Raw genomic sequence first — 25,610 nt, 5'->3', positions numbered from 1 at the left:
ATAGGTACCCCAGTGCTTTCTCAGACAAATTAATCATTGCATTTATATATACCTTCCTTTTTTTTTTTTTTTTTAAGGCAGATCACTATTTTCTTCACTGTAATTGCTTGTGTACCAGCCTTCTTTTACTAGGCTGTCTCCCCTCTCTGTTCCCCCTCTCACTGTCTTTCTTGTCTGACATCCACAGTCAGGTCCTAGTTTATTAACTCGGCATCAATCTTTGCCATTTGCTCTTGAACCTCATGGAGATTCTTGACTAGGGAGGCGGATAGGTTTGGAGTCTGGCCTGGCCTAGGGAGACTAGGAAGTCTTGCCCAGGATGTGCTTGTGAAGCTAAGACGTGAGCCATGTGAGTCAGCGAGTTGCCTTTGAGAATGGCAAGTACGGAGGTCATGGGTTGCCCTGCTGACCCGAGGGTCAGGGTCAGGGAGTAGGCCAGCATCGGGAGGGGAAGCCGGAGCCAGAGCCGGTGACAACAGTGAATTTTAAAGGAGATCACAGTTTATGCTTTTACAAGTGTCTTCTGGTTGCCGGGCAGATAACAGACTGGGGTTGAGAGGTGCGGGAGAGCCGTCAGAATGGACTTGATTGGTGCGGGCTCCGCTGAAGGCAGGAATTGTTCTTGACTCCCTGGTTTCACTTTCTGTTCTTACAGTGTTGTAGTTATTCTCCTGGGGAAACAGTAACTGTGTGCTGTGCTTGTTACTTGCAGGCCAGAGCAGTTACTGAAACGATCAGCTAAGTGAGAGCAAGTAGAGCTGAAGGCTTTTCAGGCTTCCGTTTTCTCCACGTTGAGGAAAAGTTGTAAATAAGACACAAAAAGCAAAAAAAAACCAAAAAACAAAAAAAACAAAAAACCACCCCTTACTCATGGTGGGCTTTTCTTGAGCCAAGTCCAGGAAATTGGCTGTTGGGATCAGGAACTCTTGTCATGAAAGAAGATGAAACTATGCTGGCCGGCAATGCCCGCTCTGGGGCCTCTGCTGACAAGTGGGACTGGCCCGAAATGCCCCCCAGAGAATCCTGCGGTGTGGGGTCCTCTGAAGACATCAAAACCCGCCATCTCTGGGGGCGCTCAGGGACCTGCCCTTCTGACGTCTTTCTTCTGCTGCTGACTTCACCTACAAGGTGAAGCAGTGTTACCTGGAAACCAACCTCATGTTCTAAAATCTAAATCTAGCATCTATTTAGTCGCTCAGTCCTGTCTGACTCGTTACGACCCCATGGACTGTAGCCTGCCATACTCTTCTGTCCATGGGATTCTCCAGGCAAGAATGCTGGAGTGGGTTGCCCTTTCCTTCTGCAGGGACTCTTCCAGACCCAGGGATCAAACCCTGGTCTCTTTCACTGCAAGCAAATTCTTTACTGTCTGAGTCACCAGGGAAGCCCCAGATCTAAATAGCTTCAATCAAGAATGAGTTCAATTAAATATGAATTCAGATGTTTGACTGGGGATAACTCTTGGATGCTAAAGTCTGAGAGCCTTCTCAAATATGCAGGCTGGCTTTTGGGGTCATCTGTTCATTTCCCACATACCCTATACTTAAAATGACTCTTGTACTGTCTTCCCTGGAAAATGAAGCTTCAGGGTTCCCTGTTCAGATCGTTGTCGCTTGATTGTGCAGCCCCTTATGGGTGGACATAAGTGATTGATGCACATACTTCATACAGTCATGGTACCCGTGGATTAAGAAAAAACTACCAGCAGTTTAGTTTAAGCACCTCAGGGGGAATTGGCTAGAGTTTGTTATATTTGCAGAAATGCTGTTGCTTCCCACTCTGGACAGTAAATCACTGGCCTGTTTGGCTGTCTTCTTTTTTGCCAAGTCTTTTTCTTTGCAGCTAATTTCAGACTTAAAAGTTGCAAAAATACCTACAAAGAATTTTCCTATTTTCCCAACCTCTGGAGAGAAACTTGCCAACCTGAAGTCCCATCACTCCTGAATCTTTGAATGTATCTATCCTGCAAACAAGGATGACCTCTCCACGTGACCGTCAGATTCGGGAAATGGGCACGAGAACTTTCTAACCCACAGATCCCATTCAGATTTGCTAGTTGTCTCAATAATGTCCCTTGTAGCAAAAAAGGAAAAATCCTATCCAGGTTCAGGTGTTGTGCTTTTGCCATCTTTCCTAAGCATCCATGAACTTGAGATTTTTGATGATTACAAGCCAGTTATCTTACACAGCAGCTGTCAGTGTGAGTTTGTTGGCGGTTTCCTCACGATTAAATTCAGAAGATGCATTTTCTGCAAGAATATCTCGGACGTGACGCTCTGTTCTTTTTGCCTCTTCTCCGGTGGCGTATGTCTTTGATTTGTTCCTTTATTAGTGATATGCATTCGATCATTTGAGTAAGGAGATTATCTGTCCGCCTTCTCCACTGTAAAGTTACTTTTTCCCCTTTGTAATACAGAATGTTTTGTGCGAGGCACTTTGAGACTGTAGAAGTGTCCTTTTCTCATCAACCTTTCACCCACTGGTTTTCACTTGTGTGCTGGCTGAGTAATTACTACTTGGATTGCTGCCAAACAGCAATCTCGTTCCATCATCTTTCCCTGGTTGTTAGTTGGCACTGTACTTTGCAGAAAAGCTTTCTCTTCTCCCTATTTTTTGTAGATCCCTATTTCATTCAGTGGGCCATAACACAATTTTATCATTATCTCAGTGCTCCAGTTGTCTCAGATTTGGCCAGTGGAGCCCCTTCAGGTTGGCTACTATATTTTTTCGATGTGCTCCCAGCGCTCTTTGATCATTTCCTTCCTTTCTGGCTTCCAAGATGGCTCAAGCTCATCTTCAGCTTTCCCTGATTGAGGCCTGGAATCAGCCATTTTCCCAAGAAGCCTCAGTGCCCTGCCCAGTTGTGGTGGACGCAGAAGCCCCCGGGGCCAGCCCTGGTCTCCACCTTGCCCAGGGATTGTCCTGCTGCCCCAGGGTCCCAGTGGCAGCCAGACCTCATCTTGGCCTCCATCCTTGATAAGTAAGGACAGTGCTAGGCCCGGCAGAGATCATAGTCACTTATTCAGATGTTCCCAGTCAAATGTGTTAGCTGAGTCAGACAAGACTGCTTATCTTTAGTATCCGATATTTATCAGGAGCTGTCATATCAACGAGAACAAAATGAGCCTTGTGGTAATAGTCGAATCTGCATTGGTCAGGGGAAGCTTTTTTGGAAGGGTAGATTTAAAACCGGCCCCTGAATTCCCAGACAGAAGTGAGCTGGTATGTAGAGAGTGGAGGACACTCAGGGCACTGAGAGACTGAAGCTGTTTGGAGTGGAGTTTGTGGGCTGGGGTGTTGGCACTCTTTAGAGGTTCTGAAACTAGAAGTGAAGGGGAAGCAGAAGACCTCGTGGGCAAGCGATTGCTCTTCATGCACGCTGACGGCTGTGGAAATTGACAGATACCCACAATGCCTAGCATTTCTGTGGTTTTCAGTACCTTACAAAAGTGTTCCTGTGAAACCAACTCTGAGATGGTGGAGCAGTGGCTTCCATGGGGTTTGTCTGTGTTCCGGAAATAGTTCCCTGGGTTAATCAGTAACCAGCAGGGCAGGGCAGGGCATGCTTCCGTCGCTTCCTGCTTTCATCAGACCCCTCCAGGTCCCAGGTGGCCCATGCTCAGGCCAGGTGACCCTGCTTTACTAAAATGAAACCACTGGAAAATACACCCAGTGATTCAAGTTTGAAAAAAAAAAGATTATTTCCTGTTGCTTCTTAAAGAAGGCATGGAGGTGTAAAGGGGTGGAGAGTGGAAAAATATTTTTATTTTGGAGTATGGGAGTGGGGAAATGCTGTTTTCCTTACAAATTATAAAAATAAAGCCGGGCTGGACAGGATATGCAGTCCCTGTTGCTGATTTCCACCAGCCAGGAAGGTACTAAAAGGGGCAGGAAGTGTGAATTGAAGGGGGTGGAGCTGGGTAATGAGGCTGTGATGCTTTCGACTCTTCAGGTCCGACGAGTGCAGCCTGACCAGAGCTCCGTGCCAGCAAGGGCTCCCTGGGCGGGCACTGGGTCGAACTGGGAGGCACTGGGATCTCAATGCCTCTTTATGTGGTTCCCAGTTTGGCCTCATAGTCCACAAGCTAAGTGAGGGCCTAAGACTCCTTCTGTTTCTTTATTTATTTTTAATTTTTCAATTTACTTTTTCATTGGAGTGTAATTGCTTTACAATGTCGTGTTAGTTTCTGCTGTAAAAACAGCACGAATCCATTATATATGTACATATATCCTTCCTCCCTCTCACCCCGCAGCCCCCCATCTCAGGCTGCTAGGTCATCATAGAGCACCAGCTGAATTCCCTGTGCTATGTAAGCAGCTTCCTACTAGCTTACTGGCTTTGCACACGGTGCTTAATATATGGCAACGCTACTCTCAGTTCATCCCACCCTCTCCTTCCCCCACTGTGCCCTTCTGTTTAAATCAGAGCTCTCCCACCTTCTGTGAGCATGGACAAGTTGCTTGACCTTACGTGCCTCAGTTACTTCATCTATCAAATGGGCATTTTAGTAGCAACTGCCTTCTAAGGTTTCCGTGAATCAAGTGAAATAATGCCCCTGACCAGCTTAGAACCTGCCAAACACTTAACCCTAGTTAGCTAGTGTTGGGATTGTTGCCATGTGGCGGGGGATACAGGGCTTGCAGGTCTAGGCGGAGGTAAGGATGACTCACAGAAGCTCACCGCTTACCAGCAGGGTTTCCTCCCCAAAGATGATTCAGCTTGCGGAGGGTGAGTCAGGCCTTTTCAGACCGACCTGAGAGTAACAGTGTCTCAGTGTCAGGTGGATAACCTGCCTTAGCAGGAAACCCACAGGGGTGTCTTTTGCAGACACTTTGTTTTTTTCCTGGCACGGGACCACTCACAGTAACTTGGAAAGACTAGAGCTGGCCTTGAAACTATGTGTCTCTCTTTGGGAACAAATGGTTCTCCCTTCACCCAGGCACATCCCAGGTGTTCAGTAACCACTCATGACCAGTGGTTACCTTGTTAGACTGTTTGGATACTGTTTGTTTTTGTCCCTTAGTGACTCTTTGTGACCCCATGGAGTATAGCCGGTCAGGCTCTCCTGTCCATAGGATTTCCCAGGCAAGAATACTAGAGTGGGTTGCCATTTCCTACTCCAGGGGATCTTTCTGACCCAGGGATGTCTCCTGCATTGCAGGAGAATTCTTTACTTCTGAGCCACCAGGGAAACCCCAGGACATTGGTACCACATGTTAACACGTGTAGCAATGTTAACAGAAGTTTGTCTCGGTGGAATAAGGCAAAATGCAGCGGTGACTGTAAGACAGCACAGGATACATGATAGAGGCAGTGTATATTATGGATTTAGGGGCAGTTTTGAATTCGCCAGTGTGGGTTTGTGGAGATGGCATTTGAATAATCTGTAAAGGGGTGCCTAACTATTACCAGGCATGACTTTTCTCCTGGGCTCTGGCGTCACTTCGGATATCCCAAAGATATCTTAAATTCAATAGCCGTGAAACCAACCTCAGTATTTTTCTTCTCTCTCTCTCAAGAAGAAGTATAGCTGATTTACAATATTGTGTTACTTTCAGGTGTACTGCACAGTGATTCAGTTATACATATATAGATACATTTATGTATACACAGATATGTACATATTGTCTTTTCTATTATAGCTTATTACAAGATATTGAGTATAGTTCCCTGTGCTATATAGGAAATCCTTGTTTACTTTATATACAGTAATGTGTATCTGTTAAGCCCAAACTCCTAATATCCCCACCCCCTCAACTGACCTTTTCCCCTTTGGTAACTAAGTTTGTTTTCTACATCTGTCTGTCTGTTTCTGTTTTGTAAATAAGTTCATTTGTATCATTTCGTTGTAGATCCCACACATTAGTGCTATCATATGGTATTTGTCTCTGTCTGACTTACTTCGCCTAGAATGGTCATCTCTAGGCCACTGGCAGCATCACGGATGGACCCAGAGATGATCATACTAAGTATTTCTCCTCTTAAACCTTCCACATTCCCTGTTGCAGAGTGACATTACCACCTGCTTGGTCTGAAGAAGGACGAAAGGAGGTCACAGAGTAGTCTGAAGAGGGAAGGGAGTCAGACATTCAGGAAAAAGAGTGGTGCCCTCTGTTTTTCTCTCTGGGGTGGGAGGCAAAATCATTTGCTGGGATCAATGAGTGTGGAAGTGAGGGTAGAAAAATCTGAAAGTGCTCCCGTGGAGAATGAGAAACACTGATGGAGAAGGAACAACAAGACAAAGGCTGTTTGAAAGCTCTGGTGAAGTGATAAACAATAAATCTATAATGGTATTATTATTATCATGACTGGGTACCATTCGGCCAGGGGCTTCCCAGGAGGCTCAGTGGTAAAGAATGTGCCTGCCAAGCAGGAGACGTGAGTTCGCTCCCTGGGTCAGGAAGTTGCCCTGGAGGAAGAAACGGCAGCCCACTCCAGCATCCTTGCCTGGAGAATCTCAGGGACAGAGGAGCCTGGCAGGCTGTAGTCCATGGAGTCTCAAAAGAGTGTGACACGACTCAGCGACTAAACAGCAACTATTCAGCCCAGTCCTGAATTTTTGCCATGTGAGTAAACAAGAAGAGGGAGGCAGTGACACCTGTCTGTAGTAAGGTGGTTGGGAGCTGTGTCTGGGAAGCAGTGGGTCCGGAGAGTGGACATTCTTGGGAGATGGAGCAGGGATGCGGAGCGTGGCTGGGGGACGTGGACCCTCTCGTTGGGGAGCGCACATCTGCACAGACGTGCCATGTGGCGTGGATGTTCAAGGCTTCCTCCCGGGTGGAGACCTTCTGTTCTCTTTTGGCTACATTGAGAACTGTTTTGTAGAATGACCGTTGGCTCACCTGCAGTACTGAAAACCAGAGATATTTTGGTGTCTTTTGAGCCCATGTGTGGGGGCCGTAAGTCAATTTCTTTGTCAGCTTATGGTTGTGATTCAGAGGCTAAATCGCCCTGTTTCAGGTGCCAGGGTAGATTGTGGTCAGAAACAGGAGATTTTTGTAAAGGAGCTCTGAGGATGTCTTCTCAAAGGTATAGAAAACATGCCTCATAAGAAATTTGTGGGTGTGCAGTGGTGAATATGCCAAACGGTAGTTTGGATAATTCTCAGTATGGGAAACTGGCTCTGCGGTACTTAAAGGTATTTAGACTTTTAATTTCATATGCAGTTGTATTCCATTGATGAGAAAATCTATTCACCATTGGCCTCCCTGTTTTCCCATGACTCACTTGTTTACTAACATATGAAATCTGAAAGGCCGTTGGCTAATGATCCTAAGTATTATCCTAGGATAATAAAAAATAACTGATTCTTGACTCACAAACTTAGAAAATGAACTTATTGTTTCTGGGGGGTGGGGGGGTTTGGGGGGAAGGGATAGTTAGGGAGTTTGGGATGGACAGATGTACACTGCTGTATTTAAAATAGATAACCAGCAAGGACCTACTGTATAATGCATGAAACTGCTCAGTGTTATGTGGCAGAGATATTAGCTGTGTGTTATTAGCATTGGTATCTCATTCTTAGTAAGGGCTTGAACCAGTGTGATGGGGATAAAGATGATGATGATAACAGTCATGGTGATGGTGATTTTTAATTTTCAATTCCAACTTCCTCTAAGTACACATAATTTTGACCTGAAATTCTTTTATTTTATTTTTTTTTTCAAAAAGGTACATAAAAGTCAATATGAGGAGCATAGGATGTCATGTAAGAGGAACTTACATTTTGGGAAGGACTACTATCTATCCAGGAGAAATTACCACTAGAAATTGCTATATTATATTCCCGCGAGTGTATCACCACTTGTGTGTTTTCCTGTTCCTCATAGCCACCATCCTCAACAGAGCAGTAGCTCTGGCCACTGGCTTCCTTGCCTTCATGTGTGGAACAGTGCTTGATTCATGATGAAATGTGGCCATTCAGGACTTTTCAGTAACCCTGCAAACAAGCCCAGTGTCTAGAGGGGCATTTGAGATCCTCCAGCAAGACCTGGATTCAAATCTTGGTTTGGATTCAAATCTTGAATCTTGGTTCCCACATTCAAATCTGGGGGCTTGGGTGACTTGGACACTTTTTTTTTTTAATGTACCTTTGTAAGCTAGGCTTTCCCTCATCTCTAAAATGGGGATAGTAATACTTAACTGACAAAGGCGATTGTGAGGGTTTGCGATGAATATATTAATACGTGAACTATCCAGTCTGTGCTTCTGAACGCTGGCTGACTCTTATGAAGCTGCCCCATGTTGATACGTGAATCAGTTGCTTGGTCCACATCAGCAAAGAGGCCTTCCTTAGTTCTGCTTTGGCCATGAACACCGGCGCTTACCTTGCCTGACTTGGCTTGCAGTCTTCTGTCTACGTAAGTGATCCCGCCCTGCCCTGTAAACTCTTCCTGTACCATAAAGCTTTCGCGTAGGAGCCCATCTAATAATGATTTATGAATGAGTTCACCTAGTTGGCATTTAATCACCTACTGCGTTCTGATCCCTATTGCAGTCTTTTATTATGGTAATTATAGTATTAGTTAGCTTTATGTAATTTATGTCTCATGCCCCCAGTTAATTTACTAATTCCTTGAGGGTAGTGATCATGTCTTACATGTCTTTGAATTCTCCTCAGCACAGCACACAGTTCCTCGTAATAATGTGTGTTGAATAAATATTTGGTGGTATGGATGAATGGATATTGCCGACAACACATCCATAGGGGGAGAGAGTCCAGAGGTTAGAACTGTGAGAGAGGGTTAATGGGTGAAATCGGACTCGAGTTGGCTTTTGTCGGGAGGGTGACATTTATGTCGGTTGATAAGGGGGCTGGCACGTGGCTATGTGAGGACAAGAAGAAGCCTGCACAGGCATATTTAAAACGAATGCAGCTGCAGAAGCCATGGGGCTAGGCACCACTGTGACTGGCTTCTGTGACACAGCCTCCAAGTTAAGCCCTGTGCTTATCAGCAACTTCGCTCCCAGGCTTTTGCCTGCCCTCTTACCACGCTGTGACACACCATCTGTGATGCTGTAACTGGGAGCTGACGTTTGGCGGGGCTGCTGATAGAAGATCTCTAGGTTTGCTTCTAAGTGAAGATGCCTTTATTTCCTCTTCATTCCTGAAGGAAATTTTCACTGTATTTAACATTTTAAAAGAGCAGTTATTTTCTTTGGGTGCTTTTTAAAATTTATTTTAACTTAATTGTTTTGGTCTTGACACACAGCATGCGGGGATCCTAATTCCCCAGCTGGGGACTTGAACCCGCGCCCCATGCAGTAGAAATGCAGAGTCCCAGCCACTGGACCGCCAGGGAAGTCCTACTTCACGTGCTTTAAAGGCATCTTTTCCATCATCCTCTGTGTTCCATGGTTTCTGTTGAGTAGTCACTATAAGGCTTCTGGGTTTTGTGTTTTTTGAAGGTCATGAGCCTTTTTTTTTTTTCTTTAAGAACCTGTTTTTCTTCTGCTGATTTTAAGATTTTTCTCTATATTTTTTGGTTTTCATCAAAGGTACTACACTATGTCTAGGTGTGGCTTTATTTATAGTAGTCAGTTTGGGGTCTGTAGTGAGTATAAGAGAATCCCAGGGACAGCAGAGCCTGGGGGGCTGCCATCTATGGGGTCGCACGGGGTCGCACAGAGTTGCACACGACTGAAGCGACTTAGCAGCAGCAGCAGTGAGTATAAATTTGTGGTTAGATGGTAATTGATCACTGTCTCTTGAAATATTGCTTCTACCTCATTCTTCTCTCTTATCTTTGTAGAACTTCCAACTACCAATATCTAGACCTTTTGGGCTTCCCTCGTAGCTCAGTCGGTAAATCATCTACCTGCAATGCAGCGGACCCGGGTCTGATTCCTGGGTTGGGAAGATCCTCTGGAGAAGGAAATGGCAACCCACTCCAGTATTCTTGCCTGGAGAATCCCATGGACAGAATCCCATGGACAGAGGAGCCTGGTGGGCTACATATAGTCCATGGGGTCACAAAAGAGTCAGACACAACTCAGCTACTAAACCACCAGGACTTTTTAGGTCTAAAGTACAATCTATCAGTGTTATGGATTTTTGATCCTTTATTATACATATCCCACTCTTTGCCTCAGTGCTTCATTCTTGTCTGTTTTGTCTTGTGGCTCACATTTTCCCCCCAGTGATGTCTAATCTGTTGGTAAACTCATCCATTGAATTCTTACTTTGAAATTATCAGTAGTTATCCTTTAGTGTAGAATTTCCAGTTTTCAGTTCTCTGAAAAGATTTTCCATCTTGTCTTTTATTTCCTCGAATGCGTTAAGCATGGTTGTTTAAAGGCTATGTCTGGAAACATTGGTGTCTGTGTTTTCATTAGTTCTGTGTAAAATCCGTGTATGTGTCCCTATTGGTCCGTTTCTATTGTTTACTACGTTCCTTGGTTTTCTTTTTTGTTGTCTTTCATCCTCGGATTCCTAGCTATATTGATTGAATGCTGGCCGTTGTATCTGAAAAACACCAGATAGAATATAAATCTTAGGATAATGTTACCTTTCCTCAAGATATGTTTTAAGGTGACTTCTGGTAGTTCCAGATCATTTCAATTTGATCAAGGATTGAGACTGATCAAAAAGCCGGGCTTTGGTGTTTGAGGCTAGTCTATTTCCATTTCGTTTTACACCTTTACACGACTTTTGTGTTTGGGAGTGGGGACTTCCCAGGACTCCCTTTTCCTAGCTGGCTCCTGACTTCAGTTCTTATGCCCCTGGTCACTGGAAGTGTCCACAGCCCTGCTCAGCTTCGAAGCCCTGCAGCTTCCTCTCTGGGTTCAGCAGTTGCTCCTAGGCTTGGAGAAGAGCAGCCCCAAATATCAGGCTTACCTTCCTGCATTCCTTCTTTCCCCCAGACCTTGCCCTCCTAATTCTTTACCACCTCTTTAGTTCTCTGATGTTTCTAACCAAATTTTTAAAAACACGCTTTGTTCAGGTTTCCTAGTTATTCACTAGGGGAGTTAGGTCTGAATTACCTACCATGCCATTACCAGAAGCAACCCCCCTCTCTCAGCCCAGAGTTTTATTCTCTGAATCCAGCAAGGACATTAGAAGTCTCTGATACTGAACATTAACATGATTTAAGTGGTGTTTTAGGATGATTAACATGTCAGTGGTATGCAAATCAGAGAGGGGTTGGGAAAGTCTCTTAAGTAGAACAGTTAAAAGACCATCTGAACGTTTTCTGCAGCAAGAGGAAGGCAGATGTTAGGGTTTCTGAGCCTGGGCATTGCAGACAGACCTGAATGAGAGTCTGGGCTCCCGGGCAGTTCCCCAACCTGTCCCCTCATCTGAAATATGGGTAATGAAGTCCCTACCTTCTGGCATTGAAGAGAAGTGAGAAGCTCCCAAAAAACCCTGGTTTTCATGGCTAGCATGTAGTAAGTGCTTAGTAAGTGGCCTGGTATTCTAAGAGCCAAACCGCAGTTATTTAGGTTAAAATTCAAGATCTCGGTTAAATCAGGACCAGAGTTGGCATTGTCAGCCTCATGGGGGATGTGAGTTCTTCCGTTGAAACACAGTGGACAGCTCTTATGCCTTCATGGAGCAGCGCTGGTGCCTGTAATATTCTAAATACTTGCCGTGCACTGAATTGATTTATAATCAGTGCCGTGGTTTCAAAGGTGATCCCAACCCCAAATCTCAAAGATGTTAGGATAGCTGATTTTTCAAAGTCAACCTTGAGGATAGATGCTTCATATTTTAGGTTTGAAAGTGTGATCACTCAGTTGTGTCCATCTCTTTTGCCTCCCCGTGGACTGTAGCCCATCAGGCTCCTCTGTCCATAGAATTCTCCAGGTGAGAATACTGGAATGGGTAGCCATTCCCTTCACCAGGGGATCGTCCAGACCCAGGGATCAAACCTGGGTCTCCTGTATTGCAGGCAGATTCTTTACCATCTAAGCCACCGGGGAAGCCCATGTTTAGGTTTATAGAAGCATAAAATTTAAGTTTTTCACTTTTAATGCACTGTGTACAGGAAATGAAGCTTACAAAAGAAGATAAATCAGATTATGAGCCTTTATGTTACAAAAGGATTCCTAGAGTTACAAATAACCTTGGAAATTATCTTTGTGAAACCTCTCCTTTTTCGAGATGATTAAAGTGTCCACTGGAGAGATTGAGTGACTAACCCAGGGACACACAGTAGTCAACAAAGTCAGAACTGGAACACAAAGGTCCAAGTTTCTGATGAATTTTGGTGCTCTTGGCAAAAATAGCACCTCTTTGTCTTCCCTGACTTTTTCAACTCTGTTCAGGTTTCCTGTGGCCTGAGTGTTTCTGCCCAAGGGAAACGCACATCAGAAAAGGAAGACCCAGCTAGCTCCTTGAATTTCACTGATGGAAGCTGGAAAGCATGTGCCTCGTAGACCTGTGCTAGATCAATGTTGAGTTCCACCTTCCCTTCCTTTCACAGACGCGAACTCAGCCTCTGATAGTCTTGAGAAATCTATGTCAAATGGCAACCTTTTTATTCTCGATCATGTGGCAAGACCACTGGTAATTCATTACCTGTTTAGTGTGTGGGAGGGGGAGCCAAGCTCTAAAATCGGGTAAGAAAGAGGAAGTGCTTCCGTGTAAAAGGGTTAGCTTTCATTGTAAATCATCGGGGATGTCCTAGCTATTTTAAAAAGAGAAAAAAACACAACACCATGGAACCTGAAATAAGTGAAGCACTTGATAATAGTTTTCCCTGCTCTGATCAGATATTTGTTGTATTTGCTTTTCCTAAAAATCTGCTTATAATTTATGACAGTCCTGACTAAAGATTTAGAACAGTTTCTATATGTGGGATTTCCATAGAGTTTGGCTGGGTGAGCGGTAAACATTGAGGTTTGGCTGAGCTGCATCCTTGTTAGAAAGACATATGTAAATGGACTGGGTCAATAGGTAGATGACGCCGCAAAACACGTTGCATAGAGACTAGTGGAGGCGGGCTGTCTGCCGGGACGACCAGACTTTGTAGCAAGAAGAACCAGACTCTTCGCAGAAGAACCAAGTGAGTCTGGAGCCTTGCTCTTTAGAGTGTGGTCCAATGACCTAGGAGCTTGTTAGAAACTGAGAATCCCAAGGCTCACCTAGACCTCCTGAATCGAGATTTGTGTGTGCGTTAATGTTGGTGGAGGCCTGGTCTAGGTTTTATAATCAGCTCTTACTGTTACTGTTCACAACACTGATAATATCCTTGGTTGGTATAAATCTCTAGTTTTTCTCTTCACTCTTGGGAAGATGACCAAAGTCCTAAGCGTGGTTTTGCAGGCCTGTGGGGTCAGCCTGTCTCTGACATCCCCCTGTTGCTGACTGCCTTCTGCAGCTGGTCCTGCTGCTGGGGTCTTTGCACTGTCTGCTGTCCCATCTTCCTTTAACTGTAGACGGAGTAGGAGGCCTGTCACCTGACTCAGAGCATCTTCTGCGTTAAGTTTCCTAGGGTGGCCATAACAAAGTACCACAAACTGTGACTTCAACAGAAATCTGTTCTCTTACAGTTCTGAAAGTTGGAAGCCCCAAGTTAAAGTGTTTGTAGGGCTGTTCTCCCTCTTAAACCTCCAGGGGAGGGTCGTTCCAGCTTCTGGTGGTTGCACGCAGTCCTTGGGTTGCGGCTGCATCACTCCAGTCTCTGCCTCTGTCCTCACATGGCTGTCTGCCCCGTGACTGTGCCTGCACATGGGCTTCTGTGTGCGTGTGTGTGTGTGTGTGTGTGTGCACTCAGTCACTCAGTTGTGTCTGACTCTATGTGTGTCCCTATGGGCTGTGTAGCCTGCCAGGCTCCTCTGTCCGTGGGATTCTCCAGGCAAGAATACTGGAGTGGGTTGCCATTTCCTCCTCCAGGGGAATCTTCCTGACCCAGGGATCGAACCCACATCTTCTGTGCCTCCTGCATTGTGGCAGATTGTTCCACAGAGCCGCCTGGGAAGCCCCCCCTCTCTATGTGTCTATGTCTGCATTTCCCTCTTCTCCAAAGACATTAGGTTCCTGTGAGCCTCTGATCACATTTTCATCAACCCACTGATATGTAATCTTGTTTTACGTGCTTCTGTTTTAAAGACTCCATATTTATTACATCTTGTAGACAACAAGCAGTAACTCATGCCTGAAGGAAGTTTATCTCACACACGTATTTTCTCTAAAAGTCACGTCACAGCCTTCTTGCACTTAGAGATGGTTGACAGCGTTTCAGACAGCCCACTCTGGGGGCCATTTTAAATGGCAAAATCACCGACAAAAAGGCACGAAAATGTGAAAAATGTTGCACTGGATAGACTGTGAAAAGGACACGTATTTATAGTGTGAGAGCTGAAATAAGAAGGCAGGATGTTACCGTTTTGACCTTAGTTGCGAGCATGTGCACCGGCTGACTCAGGATTTCCACATCTCTGGGCATGTCTGTGAAAGGCCAGGGAACACCTCAAGGATCAATCTGGGTGATAGAAATATACTTAGTGAGTAGGTACATTTGCAAATATGAAATCCTCAAATAATGAAGATTGATTGTATTTCCCCACACAGGCTTTAAAGATAGAAAGTTTTTTGCCTTATTTCAGGTGACCATTTTTTCCTAAATGGGTTGTTTGTTTAAAAAAAAAAATAGGGGAGGAACATGTTATAAATTACAGATGGAAAGCAGGGGCGTGTTTCCTTGTTGCTGAGCTAAGGTAGGGCTGCAGAGGTTCCTGGGCCACAGCGGTTCTGCTTATCATCTTGTCCCCTCAGAAGAGCTTGTCACCTCGTATCCACGCCTCCTCGCCCCTCTCTACTGCCCAGACCTACCTGCCCCCTCTCTGTGTCTCGAGATCTTTTTAAGAAGGAGGATCTGCAGGGTCAGCTGGGCAGAGCCCTCACTGTGCTTGGTCACCCAGTGGATCTAATGTGGACAGCTTTCCCTCATGCTTCCAGAACTCTAACCTTATCATTTTGTACACCAGAGGTGCCCTGGGCTGTAGGAATTGTCTTGTCCCCTGTCTCCTGCTAGACCGGGGTCCCTAGATGGCAGGGACCATCTCCTTCCTTCCTGTTCCTGGAGCATCACTCTTGATACATGACCTGTGAATCCATGGATGAAGGAGTGAGCGATTGGAACAGCTTGAAACTCACTCAGAGCAGCCACGTGGGCCTCCCTGTGGCTGTTCCATGTCCTTTCGTGGTGTCCCTGCTGTTCCTGTCACTCCTGAAGTCACCAGATGAGTGGACAGGGCCAGCCAGCCGTGGTGACCCCATCTTGGCTGACCTTCAGAGCTGGTCCTTGTGTTGCACCTTTCTTGGGAGGGATGGCTGCATTTAGGTTTTGTAGGATTATCCAAAGACCTATGAGAGCTGGAGTTCCTGCTCTCAGTGAATTTACTCTTTGGAAAGAGGAGAGGGTGGGCACAGCTGAGAAGTTTCCGTTTAAAAAGGTAAGAGTAAGAATAAACACTACCTTAGAATAGCTGCCCTATAGCAATGTTTGATTTTCCGATGAGCAGTACAAGATCGTGGGCATTGTGGGATGTGGAGGAGGAGGGATTCCTGCAGCTGGCATGTCTGAGAGGCCTTGTGGGGAGGAGGGCAGAGACTAGGTCTTGGAGAATGGCTCGGGATTGGCGAGGCCGGGGAAGAGGAGCAAGGAGGAGGTGGTGTCTGTGACGGCGAGTGGGTCAGAAGCAGGGAAAAGGTTCAAGGGAAAGGCAAGGGCTAGGCTTAATTCTAGAGTCAGAATAGGCTTTACGGGCAGAGAGTGCAGCTCCAGGTGGCTCATAGTGATGTTTGCCCTCTGGTGCAAGCTGCGGGCTGGGCACAGAGGAGACAGGAAGTTCTCTGTGAGCTGGAAGAGAGTGTTACTGAGACTGTGATCATCCCAGCCCGAAGTCATCGGAACAGAATATCCAGAGCTCATTTCTGGAGGAGAAAATGAGCCAAAGATAGATGAGGCAGCCAAGAGTTGAAAATAGCGTCCTGTCCCACTGTCCATGAAGTCCTGTGGAATTGGAGACTTGGTTGCCATTGTCTCTGCTTTTGCGTCGAATGCAAACTTGTGTGTAAATAGGCTGAAGATGAGTGAGTGATCCCGCTCTGGGTATATTTAGGTGGGCAAGGGATAGACTGTAGAAATGCATCTGGAAGGAGGAGGGAGAGGTGTTTTGTGGGCCGGTGGAGGAAAGGTGACCCCAGGTCAGAGGGGACTCGTGGCAGTGGAGAAAGACCCTTGAGGGAGCACTCTGAACAAGAGATGCTTTCACATAAAAGTGATGCTGAAGCCGGAGGAGGAGGCTGGTGTGCCCTGTGGGGAGACAGACTACATCAGGAGGGGATGGCTAATTGATGAAAGACCTTGAAACCAAATGAACTGATATCTTAAGAGCTTGCCCAAACGTGCCTGTGTTGGGATTTCGAAGCTTGTCAGTAACTCAGATATCCCAAAGGAATGGCTACTGTGTCCACCCTTGGCTCTTAAGAAGATGATGCCAAAGGGTACTTGTAAAACACTGGTCCTCTGGGTACCTGATACACTGAAGGTATCTGCCGTAAACAAACACGGGTTGGGAGGGGGTAAGACCCAGCCTTAGGGTTTCCCAGGTGGTACAGTGGTAGAGAATCTGCCTGCCGATGCCAGAAACACAGGAGATGCAAGTTGGATCCCTGGTTAGGAAGATCCCCTGGAGAAGGGAATGGCAACCCACTGCAGTATTCTTACCTGGATAATCCCATGGACACAGGATCCTGGCGGGGTACAGTCCATAGGGTCCCAAGAAGTTGGCCGCAACTGAGCGCACAGGCGCAAAACCCAGCGTTAGGCATCCGAGTCCTCTGACTGGCTGCGTTTCTGCATCATGGGACCCTCTTAGCTGAGAGCAGGCGTGGCCCTCACTCAGCATCACCCCACGGAGACAGCCCCTCGGGAATGAGTGGGGCAGGATGCTCCGGGGCAAAGCCCCTAATACGCTCTCATAGCCCCCCGGCCTCTGGGTACACATAAGCCGTGCGATTTTGAGAAAGAAGAGTGTACAGGCAGGCATAGTGTCAGACTTCACCGGTGGATGTGACAGTGAGCAGCAAAAATGCCTGATGTTGTATTTGCTTTTCTGCAGAAAGACACCATGCCGGTGGAAAGGATGCGTATGCGCCCGTGGCTGGAAGAACAGATCAACTCAAATATGATACCAGGGCTGAAGTGGCTTAGCAAGGTAAGTGTGTGCGTGTGTGTGTGTATATGTGTGTATGTGAGTGTGTGTGTGTGTGTCTGTGAGAGATTCCTACTAAAAGCAGCTGTGTGTGGAGTGCTGCAAGTATAATTGTTCTTTGTGTTCCAGATAGTATGCTTCTTTATTACAGAAACTAACCAAGCAAAAGTGATTATGAAAATATCAAAGAATCATAAAAAGAAGATTTATCATCACTTCAGACTGTAGCCTTGACCCCGAGTTAAGGCTCTGGTCTCATGGATGACTGTTGTGGGAAGCGTCTGGCTGTATTTCTACTCAGTGCTTCTTACCCTTCTCCATCTCTGAATATTCTTTCTTGCTTCTCCTGGTTTTCTAGGGTTGGAGGACATGGAAACTCGAGGGCTTTCTATTGGGAAAGGAGCGTATTGATATTCTTTTCAGTATTCTCTACATAAAGAAAACTTTTGTATTTGTCTTAAAAAAAAAGATGATTTTACTTTTATTATCAAACTCTTGTTTGTGTGCCTACCTGTCCGAAAAAAGCAGTATTCTGTCCTTTACGACCCCCTCCCACATATGTACATAAATACTTTCTTACTTTTATCAACCTCAAAACTCTCAGTTTAGTTGATCCTGACTCTTAGGGGATGAATCAGGAAGCCATTGGATGTAAAAATAAAGAACGCCTGGAAATACTCAGTTACCATCTAGAAAGCAATGGCTACATTGTACTTTCTTTAAGATAGCCCAAGAGAGATTTCTCTCTCACTGCTAGGAGTATTACAGTTCTTCTGAGCAAGTGTCTTTTTCCTCTTCTGCCTCCCCCTGTGTTTTTAATCTTAAGGACACGATGAATAATTTAGCAGGTCAGGCTTTACCCTTGCATCACGTGCCAAGAGCTGACAGCCCGATTGTGGCCGCTCCTAACAAGTGTACAAGATATTGTTCAGCCTGATTTTTGTATGAATATTGTTCCTTACTTCAGTTTTATCTTCTCAGATGTCTCTCAATCTTACTTCTTTTTTTCTTCCTCCTCGTTTACCTATTTTTTCATTTATTTTAAATGTAGTGGTGTATTATATTTGAATGTTACCTATTTAAATGAGTCCCTTCTGAAACAAGATGGCATAGAAGTAAACAGAAATATTTTAAGTAAAGCATATGCTCATTTCAAATGACCTGTCCCATATTCTAAGGTCTTAGGGCAAACAATATATTTTTCCAGCCTTGCTGTGTCTGTAGTATTATAGGTTTGTATCCCGGAGGGGCTTTGTAATTAGCCTCTTCCAAAGAAACAAGTCATCAGTTCAGTTCAGTCGCTCAGTCGTGTCCGACTCTTTGCGACCCCATGGACTGCAGCACGCCAGGCCTCCCTGTCCATCACCAACTCCCAGAGTTCACTCAAACTCATGTTCATCTAGTCGATGATGCCATCCAACCATCTCATCCTCTGTCGTCCCCTTCTCCCGCCTTCAATCTTTCCCAGCATCACTGTCTTTTCAGATGAGTCAGTTCTTTGCATCAGGTGGCCAGAGTATTGGAGTTTCAGCTTCAGCATCAGTCCTTCCAATGAACACCCAGGACTGATCTCCTTTAGGATGGACTGGTTGGATCTCCTTGCAGTCCAAGGGACTCTCAAGTGTCTTCTCCTACACCACAGTTCAAAAGCATTAGTTCTTTAACGCTCAGTTTTCTTTATAGTCCAACTCTCACATCCATACATGACTACTGGAAAAACCATAGCTTTGACTAGACAGACCTTTGTTGGCAAAGTAATGTCTCTGCTTTTTAATAAGCTGTGTAGGTTGGTCATAACTTTTCTTCCCAAGAGCAAGCATCTTTTAATTTCATGGCTGCAGTCACCATCTTCAGTGATTTTGGAACCTCCAAAAATAAAGTCGTTGTTTCCACTGTTTCCCCATCCATTTGCCATGAAGTGATGGGACCAGATGCCATGATCTTAGTTTTCTGAATGTTGAGTTTTGACAAGTCATCAGGTAGATCTTTTTGTCGTTTTGCAGACAAGGAAATCAAGGCTCACAGGTTTAGGAGGAGTGTATTCTGAAGAACTGGTAATATTGCCTGTGTTGATTTAGGATGTGAAGTTAAAGCAGATGTTCCCAATTTCTGAAGAGAAGTCGGTTGTTTGCCTTTGCTTTCTCCTTTTCAAAACCCACCCACCCGTCTGGGCTAGCTTGACCCAGTGGCGTGCTTCGAACGTCACCACGTCTCCTGCAAGTGGGCTCTTAATACACTGCAGTGTGTTGTCTGTAGTAGGTTGAACAGTAGCCCCCCTCAAAGATATGTCCACATCCTGACCCCCAGAACCCGTGGTTGTGACCTTATTTGGAGAAAGGATCTTGGCAGATGTAACTAACGTAAGGATGTCGATGAGATCATCCTGGATTACCTGGTGGGCTGATCCAGCGACAAGGGTACTTATAAGACACAGAAGAGGGACTTCCCTGGCAGTCAAGGGGTTAAAATAATTCACCTTCCAGTGCAGGGGCTGTAGGTTCAATCCCTGGTCAGGGAGCCAAGAGCTCACACGGCCTAGCAGCCAAGAAACCAAAACATAGAACAGAAGCAATATTGTAACAGATTCAGTGAAGACTTTAAAATAATGGTCTGCATAAAAATAAAAACAAAAAAATCTTAAAAAAAAAAAAAAAAAGACACAAACGAGGAGACACACCCACAGAGGGAAAGGCCAAGTGGAGAAGGAGGCGGGGACTAGAGTCTGCAGCCATAAGCCAAGAGCACCTGGACCCACTAGAAGCTGGAAGAGGCAAGGGAGGATTCTCCTTAGAGCCTTTGCTGATGTCTTGATTTTGGATTTCTGGCCTCCACAGAAGAATAATAAGATTTGTTTCTGTGGTGCTCAGCCATTCAGTGGGTGGCAGTTTGTTACGACAGCCCAAGGAAGCTTACACCGCCTCTCAGAACTACTTCTTCACTGGGGCTGTCCACCGAGATACCTTTTCCTCAAACCCCTGTGTCCTTGTGTTTTGGATTTTGTTGTTCAGTCGCTAAGTTGTGTCCGACTCTTTTCGAACCCATGGACCTCAGCACACCAGGCTCCTCTGTCCTCCACTATCTCCCGGAGTTTGTTCAAATTCAGGTCCATTGAGTTGGTGAAGCCATCCAACCATCTCATCCTCGGTTGTCTCCTTCTCCTCCTGCCTTCGGTCTTTCCCAGCATCAGGGTCTTTTCCAATGCGTCGGCTCTTCGCATCAGGTGGCCAAAGGATTGGAGCTTCAGCTTCAGCATCAGTCCTTCCAATGAATTTGCAGGGTTGATTTCCTTCAGGATTGACCGGTTTGATCTCCTTGCAGTCCACTAGGCTCTACAGACGACCAGAAAGTGAATGGATTCTTCTTGGTGCCACTGAACACTTAGTGCCCCTCAGGCAATCCTTCGTGTGGAGCCTTACTCACCTGGCTCTTGGCTCCTGAGTGCCTTCCCTCCATCCCCTTGTCCTCTGCTGGGCTGGGCATGGGCCAGGCTGAAGGACAGAGAGGGGGCAGTGGCTGCAGCAGATGGCGCCTCCCAGGACAATGCTGTGCCCGCAGCTCCTGGGCTGCCTGAGGGCCCAACGCTGACGGAAACGCCCTGTGGCTGTAGTCACTGTAGATGTTGGGTGGCCTCGGGGCATTTCCTATCTGTACCCACACCTCCCCAGGGCATCTGTTTGTAGGTTTCTGCTAACTTAGGCTTGCTGGCTTTCGGCTGTCTGCATAAATATTTCACTCAGCCCCCGCTGTTATTCCCTGCCCATTCATAAGCCCAAGAATCCCTACTTGTATTCTGAGTGGTTTCAGGTCATCCCCAGTTCTCTTCTGCTGAAGGCTGATGAGAGTCTTAGAAAAGCTGTGCCACCCTCAGGGCTTTGTCGTTCCCCGTGCTCACGGAGAGGCACTCCAGGCTGGCCATGTACCAGGGCTGTCTTGACCGTCGCTGAAAGCTAGGCGCCAGGCCTGACACCCTGGAGGCTCCAGGTAACATTGTGCTGAGAATGAATGGATGAAGGATGGCTACTTGAAGGGGAGGGACATCGGTGACTCTGTTTTTGTAAGATAATTAGACTCAAGAACACTGGGTTAGCAATGGTCACATCGCTCTCAAACGGAGACTCCATCATACCCAGTGCATTCCTAGTGAGAGATAAATAGGTGGCCGAAATTAATGCCTTAAATTTGTTTCCATCTCCTGCTTCCAATACATGAAAGGGTGGGGAAGTGAATGAAAGTCTGTTGCTCAGTTGTATCCGACTCTTTGCAACCCCGTGGACTGGAGCTCACCAGTCTCCTCTGTCCATGGGATTTCCCAGGCAAGAATACTGGAGTGGGTTGCCATTTCCTTCTCCCAGGGATCTTCCTGACCCAGGGATCGAACCTGCATCTCCTGCTTAACAGGCAGATTCTTTGCCACTGAGCCACCAGGGAAGATAGATAGGTGGCTAATTAACGCCTTGAATTTGTTTGCCTCTCCTGCCTCCAATACATGAGGGGGTGGGGGCTGATGGAACAGGTGCTCTGGATTCCTCTGGAGGAGCAATAAGGAGGTTTGCGCAGCAGCATTGTACCTAGCTTCTGAAAGTGGCTGTGGCTTGGGCCAGTTGCTTTTTATTATGAGTATTTAGTATGCTTGAATGATCTAACAACTAGAAAGAATAGTGTAGCAAATTCCCTTCTAGATTTAAAACTCACGTCTAGATTGAACAACTGTTAAGAGTTTAAAAAAATCAGTGTGTCGGGAGGTGATTAAAGCAACTCCCTGACTGGGTATATCTGTAAGACCCAAGAACATTTTCTTATGGATTCTCAATACCATTACCAGTTGGATAATCGTAAATTAATCATAATTAATCATCATTTAAAGTGCCATTACTGCCCCGTTCCTATTCAGAATACCTGACTATTCCCCAGATATCTTTCTAGGATTTATTTGTTCCATCAGAAGCCACAGCAGACCCCCAGGTTGTGTTTGGTTCCTGGGTATGAGCAGCGCCCGCTCCCTTTTTGCCGTCTCTCCATTGGCTTGTTGAAGAGACCAGGTCTGTTCTGGGTTTGTCCTCGTGCTTGATTTTGTGGTTTCCCGGGGCTGTTTCTTGAGGAAGGAAGGTGGCGGCATCCAGGTTCACTGTTCTCACCCTGATTATTGAGGTTCCTATTTCTCCGTGGTGGTCTGCCTGGACCCAGGCGCCAGGGCCCCCTCCCTGAGCCCTGGAGGTCATCGGGTAATTCCAGCCTTTTCCTACTCTGCACTTTGAAAGCAGGGTTGTACTTGTGTAAATATCAAGCCATCTCAGAACACAGTGAGAAGTCCAAACAAAAATAGCAAGCGACATTAGAACATCTTATAAATATTGGGGGAGTGAAGCAGCCGTGGGAGATGAGAAGGCTGGATTCCGCTTGGGGGTCAAGGTATGTTTGTTCTGCGTTGCTCAAAATTATCTCAGATGTTCTCCACTTGAGCCGGCTCATCTCTCCTGCCTACAGGTGGGCAGCAGTCTCTACATCTGCTGTTGTGGTCAGTCCTTCCATACACAGTGTGTACAGCCACCCTGGAAAAATGTCTGTTTAGGTCCCTTGCCCATTTCAAGGGGATTCATGGTGGATGATTGCCAGGTTCAGTCATTACTTTCATGGTTTCATGATTTGGGCATGATTTCTGGGAGACTGGGTTTGGAGGTGTGTGTGTGCTTGTTGTTGCTGTTGTTGTTGAATCACTAAGTTGTGTGTGCTTGTGCACACACACACGCTTGAAAAGATCTACTTATCAGAATCAATTTTGTGTCTCAGGAGATTGATTTCAGATTCTGTCACCCCAGATCACCTTGGATCTAGAAAAAAGTGCAAGAGTCTGATTCTTTAAGGGTCTGTATCTTTAAGCATAAACCTTTAGATTCTGGTTGTGCACTTCAGGAAAAATTCTTTCAGAGGTTAAATTTATGTTTTGTTTTGTTTTGTTTTCCTGGGAATGTTAAAAACTGCATTGAGTGATTTTGTGCTCTGATACTCATCTACTGTAAAAAATAAAGTTTCGCTCAACCCTCTTCAGATCACTGCCCTTTTGAAACTGGCCAACCTGAAACCCTGCCCTCTCTCAGTGGATGATACAGCGTGAACACGGAGTGTTTTATGAAAAACCTCTCACTTTCAGTTCTTCTTTATTGACTATGTTTTATATACATGGAATTTTCCCCTTTAACAGTTCTGGGGAACCCTCAAATGTTCTGACATATTTTTAGTTCAGGCTTTGTGATTGGTTCTGTGGGAGGCATCAAGTCCCTTTTGGGTCGGTGGGGCCCGTTTGTATCTTTCATTGTGTGAAACCAAAGTGGTGGAAAATCCCTCCTGACATTTACTTTCCTGCTCCAGTGTATTGTGCAGAGATTTTATTTCCCCATCCCTAGAAATGATCAGACCTACCTTGAGAGCTTTAAAAAAATACAGTTTTCTTGGTCTTTAATCTTCATGGAATCCAAGTCAGCGGATCTGTTGTAGGTCAGGAAATCTAAATCTAAACCCTGGGAGACAACGGGCAGTGTGAGTCGGTGATTGAATACGGGGTCACACGACCTAGGTTCTGAATTTGGATATTTACTAATAGTACCGTGAGTTCCTTGAATGGATAATTTAAATACGTTCCTCAGTTTCCTTAACTGTAAAGCGGAAATAGTGACATATACCCAGCTCCTTCGGGTGTTGTAAGAACCAAAACTGAGACCGTGTGAACATGCAAAGTAAACTGGGTTTCACACAAGTAGTTGTACTATTTTGTTTCCAAAGCGCTTGTTTCTAGTCATGTGTTTGCCAGCGTTGATTTAAGCAGTTTTGAGTTGGGATGTAAGAGAGATGGACAGGGTCTTCTATGACAAGAATTGTACTTGAGGGACTTTTCTTCAGAAAAGGAGGATCATCCTCACATAATTGGTACATCTTTGTTTATATTGTTGCTTTCTCCTCAGGCAGGGTAGTGGACACATAGGGATTAGAACAAAATCTTTTTAGTTTTTTTTTTTTTTTTTTTGACTTCTCTATTTTGTTTTATTTTATTTATGTATTTTTGGCCACGCCATCTGGCATGCGGGATCTTTATTTCCCCAGCCAGGGATCAAACCTGTGCTGCGCCCGCCCCTGCCCCCACCCTAACCCCTGGGCCTGAGTTTGAGTAAACTCCAGAAGTTGGTGACGGACAGGAAGGCCTGGCATGCTGCAGTCCCTGGGGTCGCAGAGAAGTTGGACATGACTGAGCGACCGAACTGACCCCCTGGACCTCCAGGGAAGTTCCTAAAACAAAATCTCTCTTTTCTGTTGGCTGCATGAGCAGATTGAGAGATTCAGTCTCTGACAGTGGCCCAGACACCCCGACTTCCCTTTAGCAGTGAAATGAGTATTGCTTTGGAGAGTTGCCTAATTTTAAAAAATTTCTTTATTTTTAATTGAAGGATAATTACAGTATTGTGTTGGTTTCTACCATACATCAGCATGGATCAGCCATAGTATATACATATGTCTCCTCCCTCTTGAGCCTCCCTCACACCTCCCACCCCTCTAGATCGTCCCAGAGCCCCGGGTTGAGCTCCCTGCGTCATACCTCAAATTCCCACTGGCTGTCTGTTTTACCTGTGTTAGTGTATATGTTTCCATGCTGCTGCTGCTAAGTCACTTCAGTCGTGTCCAACTCTGTGCGACCCCATAGACGGCAGCCCACCAGGCTCCCCCAGGCAAGAACACTGAAGTGGGTTGCCATTCACTTCTCCAATGCATGAGAGTGAAAAGTGAAAGTGAAGTCGCTCATGTCTGACCTTCAGAGACCCCATGGACTGCAGCCTACTAGGCTCCTCCATCCATAGGATTTTCTAGGCGAGAGTACTGGAGTGGGGTGCCATTGCCTTCTCCGTTTCCATGCTAGAGTTGCCTAATGTTTAATATACCTGAGCTGGAGTTCCTCTTTACCAAGTGACAGAAATAAATCATAAGCCGTAGACATTTCAGTCAGTGGCCATCCATGTACCTGTGGTCCTGTAAAACAGGAGGCACAGATAGTGAAACACATTGGCATTTCCCATATCATCGCTTTTGACCTTGAAATTTATTTCTAGCCTACCAGACTCCACCTGCCTCTTGTCTCACCTGGTAGACTGTCAAGGTTTGGGTCATAGTGAGGAAATGACTTTGGTTTACCATAGACATTCAGCAAACCCAGTGATTTTACTTAATGGGGAGTCTTACTAGCTAAAACTTGCCAGAACCCTCTGCAATGATGGCCTGAAACCGTTGGCTGCAGTTCATATTTACTTTTTTTTTTTTTTTTTTTAGGAAAAGAAGATTTTTCAGATCCCCTGGATGCATGCTGCTAGACATGGGTGGGACGTGGAAAAGGATGCACCCCTCTTTAGAAACTGGGCCATCCATACAGGTATGAATCCCACATCATCTCCAGAGGCTGGCACTG

At 45.7% G+C, this 25,610-nt stretch overlaps 1 protein-coding gene across 1 annotated transcript in view; it reads left to right on the top strand.

Annotated features, from left to right (window-relative positions):
* IRF2 (interferon regulatory factor 2) overlaps positions 1-25,610 on the top strand; it is an 83,834-nt gene that overhangs the window by 24,264 nt on the left and 33,960 nt on the right. The window contains exons 2-3 of the mRNA XM_052661365.1: positions 17,072-17,167; positions 25,475-25,574. Coding sequence (XP_052517325.1) covers positions 17,081-17,167; positions 25,475-25,574 — 187 coding nt within the window. The 5' untranslated portion in view covers positions 17,072-17,080. The remainder of the gene's footprint in view (positions 1-17,071; positions 17,168-25,474; positions 25,575-25,610) is intronic.

This window comes from Budorcas taxicolor, chromosome 24 (genome assembly GCF_023091745.1).
Source record: "Budorcas taxicolor isolate Tak-1 chromosome 24, Takin1.1, whole genome shotgun sequence".
In the NCBI taxonomy this organism is placed as follows: Eukaryota; Metazoa; Chordata; class Mammalia; order Artiodactyla; family Bovidae; genus Budorcas; species Budorcas taxicolor.
This window is presented reverse-complemented; position numbering and strand designations above follow the sequence as displayed.